Raw genomic sequence first — 14,796 nt, 5'->3', positions numbered from 1 at the left:
AATCAAGTATCTTACTTTACAGCAGATATATCTTAGAGGTTTATTTGTCAATGCTTAAAATTCTCTACCATATTGCTACTATAATGTTCATTATCTAATTTTCTTCTGAAAAAAATCTATTTGAATATGGAAAAAATGGGCATTTAGAATGTGAACTCAATCATCATCAAAGGGAATTCCTTTGTAGTACTGATTTTATGACTTTGTTATGTGCATTTATTATGAAAAGCATAAAAGAGATTTAATTCCACTATTAGCAGCATGATAGAACTGTACTTTGAAGTAAATATACCTTTGTGGAGAGAAAAAATCATAAACTGATGGATATCTGAATATGACTGTAGTAAAAGGCCTGCTTTCCTTCTGGTATGTCCCTGTTTTTAAGGCCTGCTATAGAACTCACATAGTCTGTCATCAAGCCTATACTAAAAGCAGTATAGATGTCTCCTTTGGTCCACAGCACCATGAATCAGATCACACTGACCTGCTACACACACAATCCTTCCCTTGGCTAGCATTCACCCTGTGCAAAATTTGTACAACACTCTCCTGTTCACAGTCTGTTCCCACATTTCTTTCTTTCTGAATGAGTCTTCCTTTAACATCTTCTGTCCAGACTGACCACAGTCAACTTGACAATGGAATCACCCATGAAAATTGAAAATGGGATTGTTAGTCCACCCATAAAGATATCTGCTGCTAGAGTGGTCTCTGAATGGAAGCTGGAGCTCTTTCTATTCTGTTACTGCTGTCACTAGCTACACAAGTCTGCAAAGCACTGTTAAAAGTCATCTCCTTTAAGGCAATCCTTTTCTGATAACACTTTTTGGATGGAGGTTTTAATAGACACCCCCACAACTTAAAACTCTCCTGTGACATTTCTCCCATCTGCTAGATAAAAGGACATGGAGGCTTCCCATTCTGTCAAATCGAGCTCCTGCAAAAAATCACCCTCCCAGTTTGTCACTGTAATGGAGTCACTCTCCTTTCTGTTTCCCTCCATTTCCCTTCCGGTCTTTATTATACCCAAATATGATCAGTCCTCACAGCTCATCCATACTGTCCTTTCCATCTCTCCCCCAACACCAAGGGCTCAGACTCACAGGACACCAGGTCCATCTTCAACAGTCACCTTTAGCCCTTCTTCCAGACTGCACTTTCATGTTCAGAAGTCCCCCAACAACACACCTCAGTACCATCCTTTAAACTCTCCTCTGATACCAAAACTGAAGCTTCTTATTTCACTGCCCATCATGCTCATTACTGTCCTGTTCCCTCTTTAACTGCTATCTTCCATGCTCTCTCTTTTTTTTTTTTTTTATCTGTAAAAAAAATTCTGACTGTGTTTATTTGGCATCCAGCACAACAGAGGTCCATGGCAAGAGCTCCTAGTGTGGTGGGCTATTGGTTGGTATTACCATGGTAATACAAACAAAAAACAGCAATCCATAACAAAATGTTCACATCTAACTCATCTAAATAAGCTATGTAAATCAGAAATCACCAAGAATTATTGAAGCCACTTCCTACATAACATTTTCTCCTCTGAAGAAGAAATGCTGTCAGAGTCTTGTGATCTTCTCTGAAGCCAGGTGACTAAATACCGAGATTTTTTTCCACAGCTACAGTATAAACGAGTTATTTCCCCCTCTCTCAGATATGCACTGGGCCACGTTTGTGCAATATCAGATGTTGCACTTCTGTGTAAACATATACAATGCACTTCTCTTTTATTCTTCATGTTCCTCTCTAAAGTTCTCCTTTGTGGGTGATGCCAAGAAAAATTGAAGAAGCTTCTCTACTACATCAATACTTATCTCATTGTACCCCTTACTGCTTGGTTTCATCACGGGGCTGTGAATTGCTTGGTGTGAAGATGGACTTTTGTTCTGTTTGTACAGCACTTTTGGAGCAGAGTTTGATGCAGACAAGATTTTCTAGGCACTGAAATACACAGTGTTCTCATCTCAGTGGTGAGCAACAGCAATCTGATACTGTCTTACAAATGCCTTAAAAGGCTTCTTCAGTAGTTCCAGTTTTCCCCCTCTGAAAAAAAATACTTTCAAAATAGTCTGTTGCAGTGAGTGTGCCATATGTGAGAGGCCTGGTTTCCTTCAGGCCTATAATGCCTTTCAGAAACATTCGCTTTTAAAAAACAGTGCAGTGCAGTCAGTCTTGGAAAGGCCTTTGGAAAAGGCATTAATCTATCTGTGAAATGATCGACTTCCAAGGAATATGGTGAAAATGCATCTAATTTCCTTTAAAGCCTAACTTATTTCAAATGTCTAATGCCTCATCAAGAAGTCCCACCTCTCCTAATCATCTCATTTGAAAGAATAAAAGTTTCATGCAAAAAAGTGGTTGGGACCCAATGGAATTCATCCCAGGGGCCTCAGAGAGATGGCTGATGTCATCACAAAACCTTTCTCACTTATTTTTTAGCAGTCTTGGGAATTTGGAGAGGTCCCTGTTGACTAGCTGGCAAATGTTGTTCCAATTTTCAAGAAGAGCAAGAAAGAAGACCCTAGTAATTACAGGCCTATCAGTCTCATTTCGGTGCCTGGTAAAATTATGGAGAAAATTATTCTGGGGTTTATTGAAAAATACCTGAAGGACAACACAGTCGTAGGTCACAGACAACATAGGCTCACAAGGAGAAGGTCCTGCTTAACAAACTTCCTTTTATGACAAGGTCACCCGTGTAGTTGACCAAGGGAAGCCAATTGATGCAATATTTTTGGATTTCAGTAAAGCTTTCAATACTGTTTCTCATGGTATCCTTCTAGACAAAAGGTCCAGCATACAGCTAGACAAATACGTAATATGATGGGTGAACAACTGGCTGACAGATCAGGCTCAAAGAGTTATAGGAAACAGGACTACACCAGGCTGGCGGCCAGCCACTAGTGGGATTCCCCAGGGCTCCATTTTAGGGCCAGTTCTCTTCAATGTTTTCTTAAACAGCTTGGATGCAGGACTTGAAGATAGACTAAGTGAGTCTGCAGATGACACTAAATTGGGAGGAGCTGTTGATTGTGACAAGGGTGGAAAGGCCTTGCAGAGAGCTCTTGACAACTTAAAGACCTGGGCAATCACCAGCTACATGAAGTTTAACAACAGCAAGTACCAGATTCTGCACCTGGGAAGGTGCAACCCTGGCTGTATGTACAGAGCGGGGGACGAGAGGCTGGAGAGCAGCCCTGCAGAAGGGATCTGGGGGTTTTGGCCAATGCCACGCTTAACAAAAGTCAGTGGTGTGCCGCCTGGCAGCCAGGAGGGCCAAGTGTACCCCCGGGTGCATCAGGCACAGCACGGCCAGCCAGCTGAAGGAAGGGATTGTCCTGCTCTGGTCTGTGCTGGTGTAGTCTCACCTCGAATACTGTGTGCAGTTTTGGGTGTCACAATATAAGGAGAATATAAAACTATTACAGAGTGTCTAAAGGAGGGCTACAAAGATGATGAAAGGTGTAGAGGGCAAAACATATGAGGAGCTGCTGAAGTCGCTTGAAGAAGGAGAAAAGGAAACCAAGAGGAGACCTTATGGCAGCCTACAGCTTCCTCATGAGGGGAGTAGAAGAGCAGGCACTGATCTCTTCTCTCAGGTGACAGGACAGAATGAAGCTGTGACAGGGGAGGGTCAGGCCGTGTGTTATGAAAAGGTTCTTCACTGAGAAGGTTGTCGGGCACTGGAACAGGCTCCCCAGGGCAGTGGTCACAGCACTGAGCCTAACAGAGTTCAAGAAGCATTTGGACAACACTCTCAGACACATGGTTTGATTTTTATTGGGTGGTCCTATTTGGAGCCAGGAGTTGGACTTGATGGTCCCTGTGGGTCTCTTCCAACTCAGGATATTCTATAATACTGTGAATGTGAGGACAAGCACAAGTTGCTATGGAGTTGGACAGGATACAAAACTAAAGCGTGCCAGCTGTTTTATGATTGTTGCTCCAAGACTGCTGTTAAGCTGCCCAAGGCAGCCTACTGCACTTTCAGTGAGGATAAACTAACTTACACTTACCTGGCATTAAAAGCACACACAGGATCAGTTACTGCAATGAAACAAACACAGGTGTGAACATGTTTCCCCCATCAAAAAGTTGTGGCTGATGCTAAATGCAAAATCAGGTCCACGTAAAGCAATAGCAACTACAAAATTGCCTCAGCATCAGAATGGCTGTTTCTCACCTAAGGAACACAGCATCTGTAGCTTAACTAGCCTTGCAACAGCTCGAGCGTGGGAGCACCTAAGTACCACATTTCAGGTGGGGCACATCTGAATCCACATACTGGGACAGACAGCTTCCTCTTTCAGAAGAAACACAAGTGGCATGACATGAAATATAGAAACATGGCAGTGCTGGTAACAGGATCCACATCTTCCCAAATTCTGACCTAAAAGATGTTGTTTGCCTCACCTATCTTTGCAGACTGATAGTAAAAACCCTTCCAAAATCTGAGAAGGTTATAAATTGCTTAATCTGTATAAAAGGAGGTAGAAGCAGACCCAGAGAAATAGGAGATTGTGTTTGATGCAAGTCTTAACGCTGAGCACAGCTTTTCCATGACATCATAGTCTGTGTAGTTTTAATTCTCATATTGGTATTTTTCTTCCAAAGATTTTTGAAGTTCAAAATTCTCCTTCTGCACCTGTGATCAAGACTATTTTTTTTAAACAAATTTCCTTAGTAGGTAAGACTTCTTTAAAACTCTTTATTTTCTTAGTATAAAAGTCGTTATGTTATTGCAAAAAAATACTCACGGTACCCAAGCTGAGAAATAACAAAGCTGTACTCTTCAACATTATGGATGCTTGCCAGATCCCCATCCTCCTTTCTGCAAGATGTTAAGGCATCTTTCCATATTTTGGGGTCCCTGTGAATTCTGTAACAGTGACCAGCATATGATATCCATTGATCAGGACATCTAATAGGCACATTAGTCTCTGAAAGGAAAAATGACCATGAAGAATTTCAGGATTCTATTCTTAACTAAAGACCGAAAATTACATAAGGAAAAATTTAACAAAGAAATAAATTATATATTTATTTTCTTCACAAAGAACAGCAGAGTTGAAAAATATGTAAAGGAATCATAATGTACAAGTATAACCAAAAGTTAAAACTTCCAGATTTTTTTTTAAGAACACTACAGTTGCAAACAAGTGCTTGAAACTTGTGAAAAGACATTTAAACTGACCACAACAACACACTTTTGACCTTTATAAGCATACATGTATACCAAAATATAAAATTTACAGAGCTGTGCTCTAACACTTTTCTGCAGTCACATCAGCATGTCCCTTCATTCTCCATATTGCATAGGTACCTGATAAGAACCTAGGCTTACAAAACGTACACATGAAGATGGTTTGTTTGTTTGTTTGTTTTTTCCTTTCCTCAGCAGACTTTAAGCATTTTATGGATTAGCCACATTTGCTAGATTAGCAAAGAAAAAAACAAAATGATTCTACAGGATCATGCACAAACCCAGATAAGAACACCGCTTTAGGAGTCTTTTTTAAAAGCTCCATTGAGAAAATTACACTGTCAAAGTAAATGATCTATGCTTAAAAAATTGCTTTTAGAAGTTCAGCAGAACAAACCGGAGTACTGCCAACAACCACACTGCTGTTCAGCAAACAATTCAGCCTGAGGAGAAGTGCCGTCCAAATGTATAATAAACAGAATACCACTGTTACATAAACAAATTGTGACTCTTGCAGCATTTTATTCATAATCTGCAGACGGGTTTAGCAAACACCAATATATAGAGTAGAACAAGGACAGCAGGTTTGCAGAAATTCTGTTGGCAAAATAAACTTATATATGTTGGGGAAGGAGAAGCAATGAGTTTCTGTAGGACAGGGGAGTATATTCCATGGAAATATTTAAGTAGGCATCCAAGTCACAATCAATCATGCCCAGTTTGCAAGTATGTACCCTGTTTCAGCTGGAATATGCTGACAATTAGTAGGTACTCAGCGTCAGAACCCAGATTTCTAGCACAGCTATAAACTACTTGTCTGCCTGCCAAAAAAAAAAAAAAAGTGCCAGCATCTTATCAAAAGTTCAAGTAAAACTGAACTTTGTCACCCCAGGGCCCAGTGCATGGTCAGAGCCCTGTCACTCCTGCCACAGAAACAAAGAACTGGAATAGAGACTAGGGAAACTGCGGAAAGACAAACTGATTGCACTTGGTGTTCTTCAGAGAAGTGAGACAGAGGTGACAAATGCTGTTGTAGAGGTTTGTCCGATGCTTTAAACAGCTGCCTAATTTGTCTTATGTCTGCTGTCAACTCTGAGCATTTTACAGTGCTTTGCTATAACAGTCAGAGAGCAGCTCTGAAAAAAAAAAAATCTAGGCTTATATGCACCTCCAACACACTCCATGCACCCTTCTGCAGTAAACAGAATAGAACAGATATCAGCAGTTCAGACAGGGCTACAGAGAGAATCACAAACGTCTTTACTCCCTGCTAAATCTGTGAGAGTCTCTCCGCCAGGCTGAAGGAGACTGCAGGATTATTACTGTAAACACTAAAGCAGCTAGGGCAGGCTGGGAGACTCCTTTGGTTGTAAATCCAATACCACCAGAGAATTTGTTGCAGGCAGAAAAACAGGGGTAGTAGATGACAGTCCAGTTTCTTTGGTGGTCTTATTGGGTTTCTTTTGGTCTCATTGGATGACATAGCTGGGCACTTCTCAGTAAGAGAAAGCCTTCAGTTCTTCATTTCCATTAGTCAGCAATGAACTCTGTGCTTCCCTCTTCTTTTAAAGACAACACACAATAATACAAGGCCGTATGATATATTTTTCATCTTAAGGGAAACAGGTACTAAACCCTGAACTTCAACTGACATAAGAAAAAGAAGCAAGGCAAATTAAATAAGATGTAACAAAGGGAATCATTCTCTTGTATAAAAAATGTTATCCCAGATGACAAGCTGTTGAATACTGTGGAATAGAACAACATACAGAAATGAAGCAGAGGTTGGTTTTTTTCCCTCAAAAAGAGAACAAATAGTTTTGTAACCTATAAGCTTGGCTTCCTGAAGGCTGAAGATCTCCCAGTGACTGACTTGTGTGTCTACAAGGGTGAAATCACTAGCTGAAGTTTTAATTAAGGCATTAATATTTCTCTCTCTCACATCCATTCTCTGTAGTCTGATAAGAGAAAGCTCACAGAGCAGGCACAACAGTTACACTAAGAGCATTTAATTCTCTCATGGATATTTGATTTTATGAAATATTTGGAAACTTAATACTTTAAGACTATTGCACATTGTCCAGTTGGGTTAAAATCTATTTTGTCAGTCACTTGGTGGAGGTAGACAGTCAACCAGCCCTTCCTTAGAAAATGAAGTTAAAAAATAAGAAAGTTTTGCAACTGAAATTAACAGGTTCTTATTGATCCATTTTGCTGTATTACAGGGTAAATGCTTTGAAGCCCTATGATTCTACATGACTTAACGTATATAATGATGTGGCCCCCTGCTGGAAAAACACTTTTTCTGGGGAAAAAAAAAAAAAAACAGCCATTGACTTAGTGCAAAAAGTGTTACACAAATAAAGATTCTAGAAATATTTTTCTCTGCTTTCTTACGGATACAAGCATGATTTATGTTCTGTTGTAAAGTGTTCTTTTATCCCGCAGTATTTACACTGCTTTGTTGGACTTAATTGTACTGTTAAAATATCAATGGATTGCCTTTGCATTTAATGCATATACCACTAAGTGCATGCATGAATTTGTGATTAATTTATATTTTGACTCAGGAACCCTAGTCAGGAAAACATCATCTGCCATGAGTTTTCCTTTACATCATTAGAAGCTGAGGGCACTTAACACCTTGCGTGATTGCACACTTATTCTTTTTATGACTTCCTCCCACAGGACATTTTGGAATATAGTTTCTGATGTGAACCACCTCAAATCTCTGTTTAATCTGTCACCATGTTTACTCAGTAATTTTCTGAACTGAAAACTTTTGTCTCATTGGTGTTCTTCCTCCAAATTATTGATGCACTTGGGGTGGGGGAGGGAGGGGATGAGTCAAAGCCTAATGCATAAGAAAGAAATGGCCATTAGCCCTGAATTAAGACTGAATTTAAAACAAAATAAAATAGCAGCCAGAACCAAATCAGTAGTTTATTTATATGCATCAATGTTTAAAGATGGAGATATGAATCTGAAAAGCTGAGCAGTAGCTAATTGAACAAACTAAGACAACCCAAATTAATTAAGCTATCTGGTCATCAGATGTATACAAATACGATCAAAAATTTGCAATTTAATTCAGGAAAGCATTAAAATATGCACTAAAATCTTTACCAACCCAGACAAATAGATATGCTTGATTTCAATACTGAAATATTATTTAATTAATATTAAGTAATTTCAATATTTAGTTAACAATACACTAGCTCATTCTTGTGTTCTTTTCTCTTTGCAATAAAGCAAAATAAGTTTGCCAGAAGGCTGTTCTAAGTGATTTTGACTGGACTGGTTATATATTGGCTATGGAAGGAGAAAACATTTTAAAATGTTTTTAAGCTGAATATTTTGGAAATTCAACAACTGACATCTGGTTCACCAATAATGTATATTAATAAACGGACTGGAAATAGGGTAGTAGTTTGTCTGCTTCTAAAACCTATGCAAAATAATGTCAATGGATTTAGGAGACACCTGTACGTTCTAGAAAGATAAAGAAACTTGGAAGTAAGGAGAAGAAAAAGAAGGAAGGCTTGAAGAAACAAAGGAAGAAGCTACAAGGTAAATTATAGAAATAGGGAATCAGGTGTAAATAAAGCTATGAGAACCTCTCGCTGGTTTGTTTCTCCTGTGTACCTTAACCAAGTGCCAGAATTACATTTCTTCTGAAAAAGTGTCTTTATATATATATAATTTAAATAATTTTATAATTAGGTGAAACAATTTTTATAATAATGTTGTATGTATACATTTGTATATTTTAAATATTTTTAAATAAATGTTTACAAATATCAAAAGAATTTTTAAAAATTCCACTACCAACTTGCACTGTGAAACTTACTCTGTTTCATAAGTAGAACAAATGACAAGAAGAAATAGATTTGTTTCAATGAGAACATGAGGCTTTAGATAATCACACTTTTTTTAAAACATTAATTTACCTTTTTATTCTATCTACAAAAATCTAACAGTTCTGTTTGGTTTTGGAAAGAGAACTCAACCATTTCTGCAATTTAGAAAAGCTACTGAAAAAAGATTCCTATACAGGAAGTAGGGAGGCCAGAATAAAGGGGAAGTACACGCTGTTCACTTTTACAGGGAATCTTGGCCAAGCCACGTTCTGCACAGACATGACCTTTGCTCGGTTTTACCATGTGCAATAACAAATACCTATTAGAATTATAGACAAAAAAACACTGGCCATTAATTATTTGTTAGGGGATTATTACCAAACCTACCTGTAGGAACAATGAAAGATTCTAAAGTAGCATTTCCTCGTTTACAAATGTAGCCAAGTTTCTGATTGCATTCCCGATTCTCCCACTTAGCACCTTTGCCAGGATTTAATGCTGCACAGATTTTTCCAGGTTCTGGAGAAGGATGCCCTTCAATAAGAAAAATAGATAGATAGAAATTTTAAAAATATATATTTAACAACAATAACCAAATATAAGCACCTTGTGGTTACACTTCCAATTGGTCACATATTCTAATTTGTTCTATGCTTTAATTAATTATAAGATATGTTAATATATTGGCAATTGTAATTCTCAACAGTCCCTTAGCCTAAATGGTGTAGCTTGTTTCCTTTAACAGATACTCTGCTCACAGCAACCACAAGCTGAGATATTTATCTAGTTCACAATTTTAACAACCTCTTCACAGGCTCAAAGTCTCAATGTAAGGAATTACAGTGCACTTATTTCATTTGTTTTTTCCCCTTTCTCAGCTCCGGAGTATAATCTTTAGGTGAAAACCTGTTCAGTAAGCTAGTCAAATTATGCATTTAGTATAAAAGACATTAAAAATAGTAAGTGGTTATGCTGCTAATGTGAACTTCTTGTCCACATGTCTAAACAACACAACAACAGCAAGATATTTGGCTCTCTTCAGTTGAAGAACAGCATTAGCACTAAGAGGAACATCTAGAAGGAACGCAGAAATTGTGGCATACAGCACATTTCTGCAATAAACTGGATGAACTTTTTAAGACCTGGTCTATGATTAAACTTAACATGGATTTTCTTTCATATCTCAACAAGTCACTACACTACACAACAAGGAAGTGTCAGAATGGCTTAACAATAAATACAGCAAAACAATAATTTCTAATGTGCAAGATTCACTGAAATTTTTCTTGTGTTATTATGATTTCATTACCTTAAATTACAGTCCTTCCCATGGGAGGAAAAATACTTTTATTTCAAGAACAACAATTTTAATTGGTTTAACGCATGAAAAAAGCTCAGCTGTTGGCAGTTAGCTCTCCCAAATGACTAACCAGCATAACTTTAGTTTAAATGTTGACAATTTAGCTCCTTTGTTGCAGATTTTGTTGTGGTTGTTGTTATCTATTTAGGGCTAGTGAGATGGAAGAATGTGAAGCTTCCACAAATTCTTTTAAAACGTACTAGTGGAAGAACAGTCAACTCTTGAACATCCTGGAAAATGGGGATGAGACAGAGATAGGATGACCAAAGTAAAACTGTGAAGGAGATATTACAAGCATTAAATTTGTTAGATAGACACAAGAGTATTACCTTCAAATGTAATTAAGAAACTTAAAAGGTTAAAGACAAATGGAGCCCATTTTGGTTACTCCAAAACTCATATAATTCTTTACAGGATAGCTGAGGTTTGTCAGTAGTTTTAACAACCATGAACAGCTTCCCTTGCTGATTTGGCTCTGTCTCACAATCAGGTTTCCTCCGCTCATTACATGCAGATTCTCACCTGTGCTCTTAGAAGACAGACCTATAAATACCCTCACAGCAACTTGCAATTCAGCCCATCTGTTTTCCTCATGTGCTCTCTCCACTGGAGAGCTATTTATACAGTGGTTGAATCCACGTCAAAGCTTACAAAGAGGTTTTCTCTACCTAAAATGTAGTTTGGGCTTATCTACACAAAGAAGCTACTGGGTGATACGATGGAGTGTACATTTACGCCATTACTGCAGATTAAATACATGGGACATGCTCAGTGAAGGTGAAGAGTATTCCCACTGCACAACTTCAGACCTCAACTTTATATTAACTTCCAAAGACTTCCTGAATACTCAGGGCAAGGAAACAGGGGTCCTGCTAAAAGTCACCTTAACACAGACACTCCAAATAGTAAACTGGAAAATCACCTCTTCTCTGCTGAGGCATAGGAAGCTAGCTTTTTAACACCACCACCAGAGCTCAACAGTGCTGTCTCCAGGTGTGGAGCAGCCGTTTTTGCTTCAAAGTAGGCTAGCCTAACATGTTCATTTCTATATGTGGTACTACCATGGGTTGGTTAATCCAAGATGAAAATAAAAATTGAATCATTAAGCAAATAACAAAAACAAACTGGAAAAGAAAGGAATAAAAATAAAAATAATTAAAAAAAAACTGACCAGTTTAAGCACACAAATGAAAAGACCTTGAGCATCAGATTTATTCTGTATTCACATAGAGATGAAGCTAAGTAAGATATACAGATGACTTTAAAGTTTCCTCTGAATTTGAAGGCTACGTTTTTCATCCTAAGTAATAAATTAAACCCATCATCTATCCCTAGCATGAGGGCTGTCATTAACAACATTTATAGCCACAGTCAGAATCTTTCAACTTCAAAACAAGATGAATAACAACAGGACAATAGAGTACAAGAGAAGAAATCTGTTACACAAAGACTTTTTTTTTTTTTCTTTTAAAACCTATTAGCAACACATTTAATCTTACCTGGAACCCAATTTAAGTATCGAAAAGGAGCACCACCAACCCACTGCCATCCACTGTTGAAATTCAAACTGTTAAGACCAAACCAGAGAGCGGAACTCAGCCTGCCGGTCAAACCTAGGTAACAGAGACAAAGAGAGACACCGGCAGTGCACAGCAAGAGCAAACATTCACTTAGAACTTAAAAGCTGAACTCCTTTGGTTCTCCTTTTTCCTAGTACAAGTTTTTTAAACTTTTAAAAATATACTTTTGAGGTGGCTATGCTAAACTTGCACAACATGTAGTCTTACATGGCCATACAAAAAGATTAATTTCAGCTTTACAGTTTTCACAATTCTATGTGTAGGGAATTGTGTTGGAATGGAAAACAAAATGACATACGTGCTCTTTGTAAGCTCATTATCATAAATATGAAGCAAGGTGCAGAATTACAAAATATAAGATTGGAAGTTACATAAAAGGAAGAAAAATAAAAATCAGTTTTCCAAAAAACAAAGATGAATTGTTTCCTGCTGTGTATTTTCCAACAGTTTCAAATATAAAAAATATTGTAAACTAATATTGTAAACTGTTCATATTTTATCATACTATATTTAACCATGATCATTCCAAAAATCATCTTTTTAACAGCACACCTTTTGCATATTCAGACTCATCTGATTTCACTTTTTTAGCCAACTGTAAGTCACGTTTCCAAATGCTGTTCCAACCTACTGCTCCACATCTGAAAACTACTTATTATGCTCATGTATGGTCCTACTGAATTCTCTGGTATTATTTATAGTAATTATTAATCAATTGTCTCTCTCTGCTTTATGTATAAGACTTGGAAGCCTAGCTGGATGACTGCTGATTATTTTTGAATTAATTTATTTCTGCATAGCTTACAGAAAATCACTGCACAACATATATTATTAATTTCTGCTGTTACTGGTGGCATTATGCCAGTAAGCAATTTTGCTCCACGTATTTTAGTTGTCTTTGACACTGTGGTTATGAGCTGCACTTGAAGCATGGCCAGGTTAAAAGCAGGGGTAGTTAAACACTGGAAAGGACTGCAATGTCATACCGGAGCCTGATCTGGCAACAACACAATAATGTGTTCCAGTACTACTTCTGTACAAACAAGTGGAGGTTAAGAGAATCAAAAACTGAGCATGACAGGAAATCCTGGTTCTGCCAGAATAGTTGCAGAATGAAAAATGGATTTCCACATACATTTGGCAGCAATATATAACAGTCTGCAGTTCAAACATGCCTACTAGTAATTTACTCCTAAATTTCAATGCTTACTTGAGCACTAATTTTAACAATAAATTTATCGTAGTAAGTAAGACTCAGGTTTTGACCAAATACTTAAACTGAAAACAGAAGTTTACACAGAAAAGGCTATGCATCACGTTAAAAATGCATTTACTGAGTACCCAGTCATCTCTGAATTTACAAAGCACAACATGTATATTTCATAGAAAATTTTATCTCCCGTTTGATTAGACATATTCAAAGTATTTTCTTATCTATTTAATAGATGTAATATAGTGGACTGCTTCATGTGTGTGCACAGGCCAAGAAGGTAGTGAAGACAGGACTGCCTCTTTATAGAATGCAAATGCATTCAAGCATGAATTCAGGAGTGAATTTTCTCTGGAGAGAAGTTTGAAAAGGACTTTGGGAAAAAAATGAAAGAGACTGAAATTAAAACAAGCTATTTGTAAGTCCTCTTGTATATTGCTTATTTTTCAGTCTTTTCATATTTCAGTACATAGTGATGATATAACAGCTTCAATGCAATAGGCCAAAATGCTTACTAGTACACACAGCAAGTGCAGCTTGAAAAAGATGCAATCTTGGTATCTGCCTTTTTGCTTTCAAAACCACTTTGAATTTTCATGCATTCCAAAATTCTTTCTTTATTGCTTGCATTACTTATTTGCTATTATTTTTCATGTTACTGTAAGTTTCTGGCAATGTTGATTCAGGATAGAATAATCATTAACTTTCCAATTTTCCAGGTGAATTATTCAAGACAACAATTAACATCTACTAGTTAAAAGAACTGAACAAAATACCAACTTTTGAGATGGAACATGCTATATAAGTGCCACTGTTACAATAATTCACTTTTTAAAAAAACTGCAGGATGATATTACTCTACCTGTCAGGTATGTTTGTTCATGCAACTCTGTGATGCTTAATAACTCTGCCTTCTGTTGTTGACAGCTTTTTCTTGCCTGGTGCCACGTCAGCGCTGCCTCAAAATTTATCTGATACTGGACATTTGTTAGAGGATCGGTATTCCACAGCGAATCAATATTATTAACTGTAGGGAGAAAAAGAAATGGTGTAACTGATCACAAAGACTAAGCCAGATAAAATATAGAATGAATCACCCAGCAAAAATACACAAACCTAAACACTGCAGTACAGAACTGGTTTCAAAGGAGTCCCAAGGCTCTCTAATATGATAGTAAAGCCAGGCCTGAGCTAAACCATGACGGTAGTGTCAGACAACAGACACATAATGAAACAATCCCCCTATTTTCTCTGGTATAACAAAGCTTCTGTTTAAAATGGAAGATGAATGGCTAAAGTCATTGCAAAAGAACTGATTTTTAACTATGGAGAAAAACACTGAAACCTGACATACTCATGCTACTCATGTACGTGAAGCTGCCCACTGTTCTGAGCTAAGAAACTCCTGTTTATTTTACAAATGTTGGGTGCTCTATAAAGCGGCTGTGGATTTTCTAACTGAGATAGAGGTAATTAGACCCAAACACCGGACACAAAATTTCCATTATCAGCATCAGTCTCACACTTTTCTGCAATTCCTGACTTGTCTTATGCATGTATACAATATACTTCCATGCATT

General features: G+C 37.5%; 1 protein-coding gene across 3 annotated transcripts in view; it reads right to left on the bottom strand.

Annotated features, from left to right (window-relative positions):
- Positions 1-14,796, bottom strand: part of MRC1 (mannose receptor C-type 1) — a 58,023-nt gene that overhangs the window by 32,961 nt on the left and 10,266 nt on the right. For all 3 annotated transcript variants that reach the window (XM_083822492.1, XM_083822491.1, XM_083822493.1), the window contains 4 exons: positions 14,079-14,243; positions 11,926-12,039; positions 9,454-9,600; positions 4,761-4,943 (listed from right to left, as the gene is read on the bottom strand). In XM_083822492.1, coding sequence (XP_083678618.1) covers positions 4,761-4,943; positions 9,454-9,600; positions 11,926-12,039; positions 14,079-14,243 — 609 coding nt within the window. The remainder of the gene's footprint in view (positions 1-4,760; positions 4,944-9,453; positions 9,601-11,925; positions 12,040-14,078; positions 14,244-14,796) is intronic.

The sequence above is a fragment of the Anser anser genome, assembly GCF_964211835.1.
Source record: "Anser anser genome assembly, chromosome: 2".
NCBI lineage: Eukaryota > Metazoa > Chordata > Aves > Anseriformes > Anatidae > Anser > Anser anser.
Note: the sequence above shows the minus strand (reverse complement) of the source record. Positions and strands in the feature narration are given on the sequence as shown.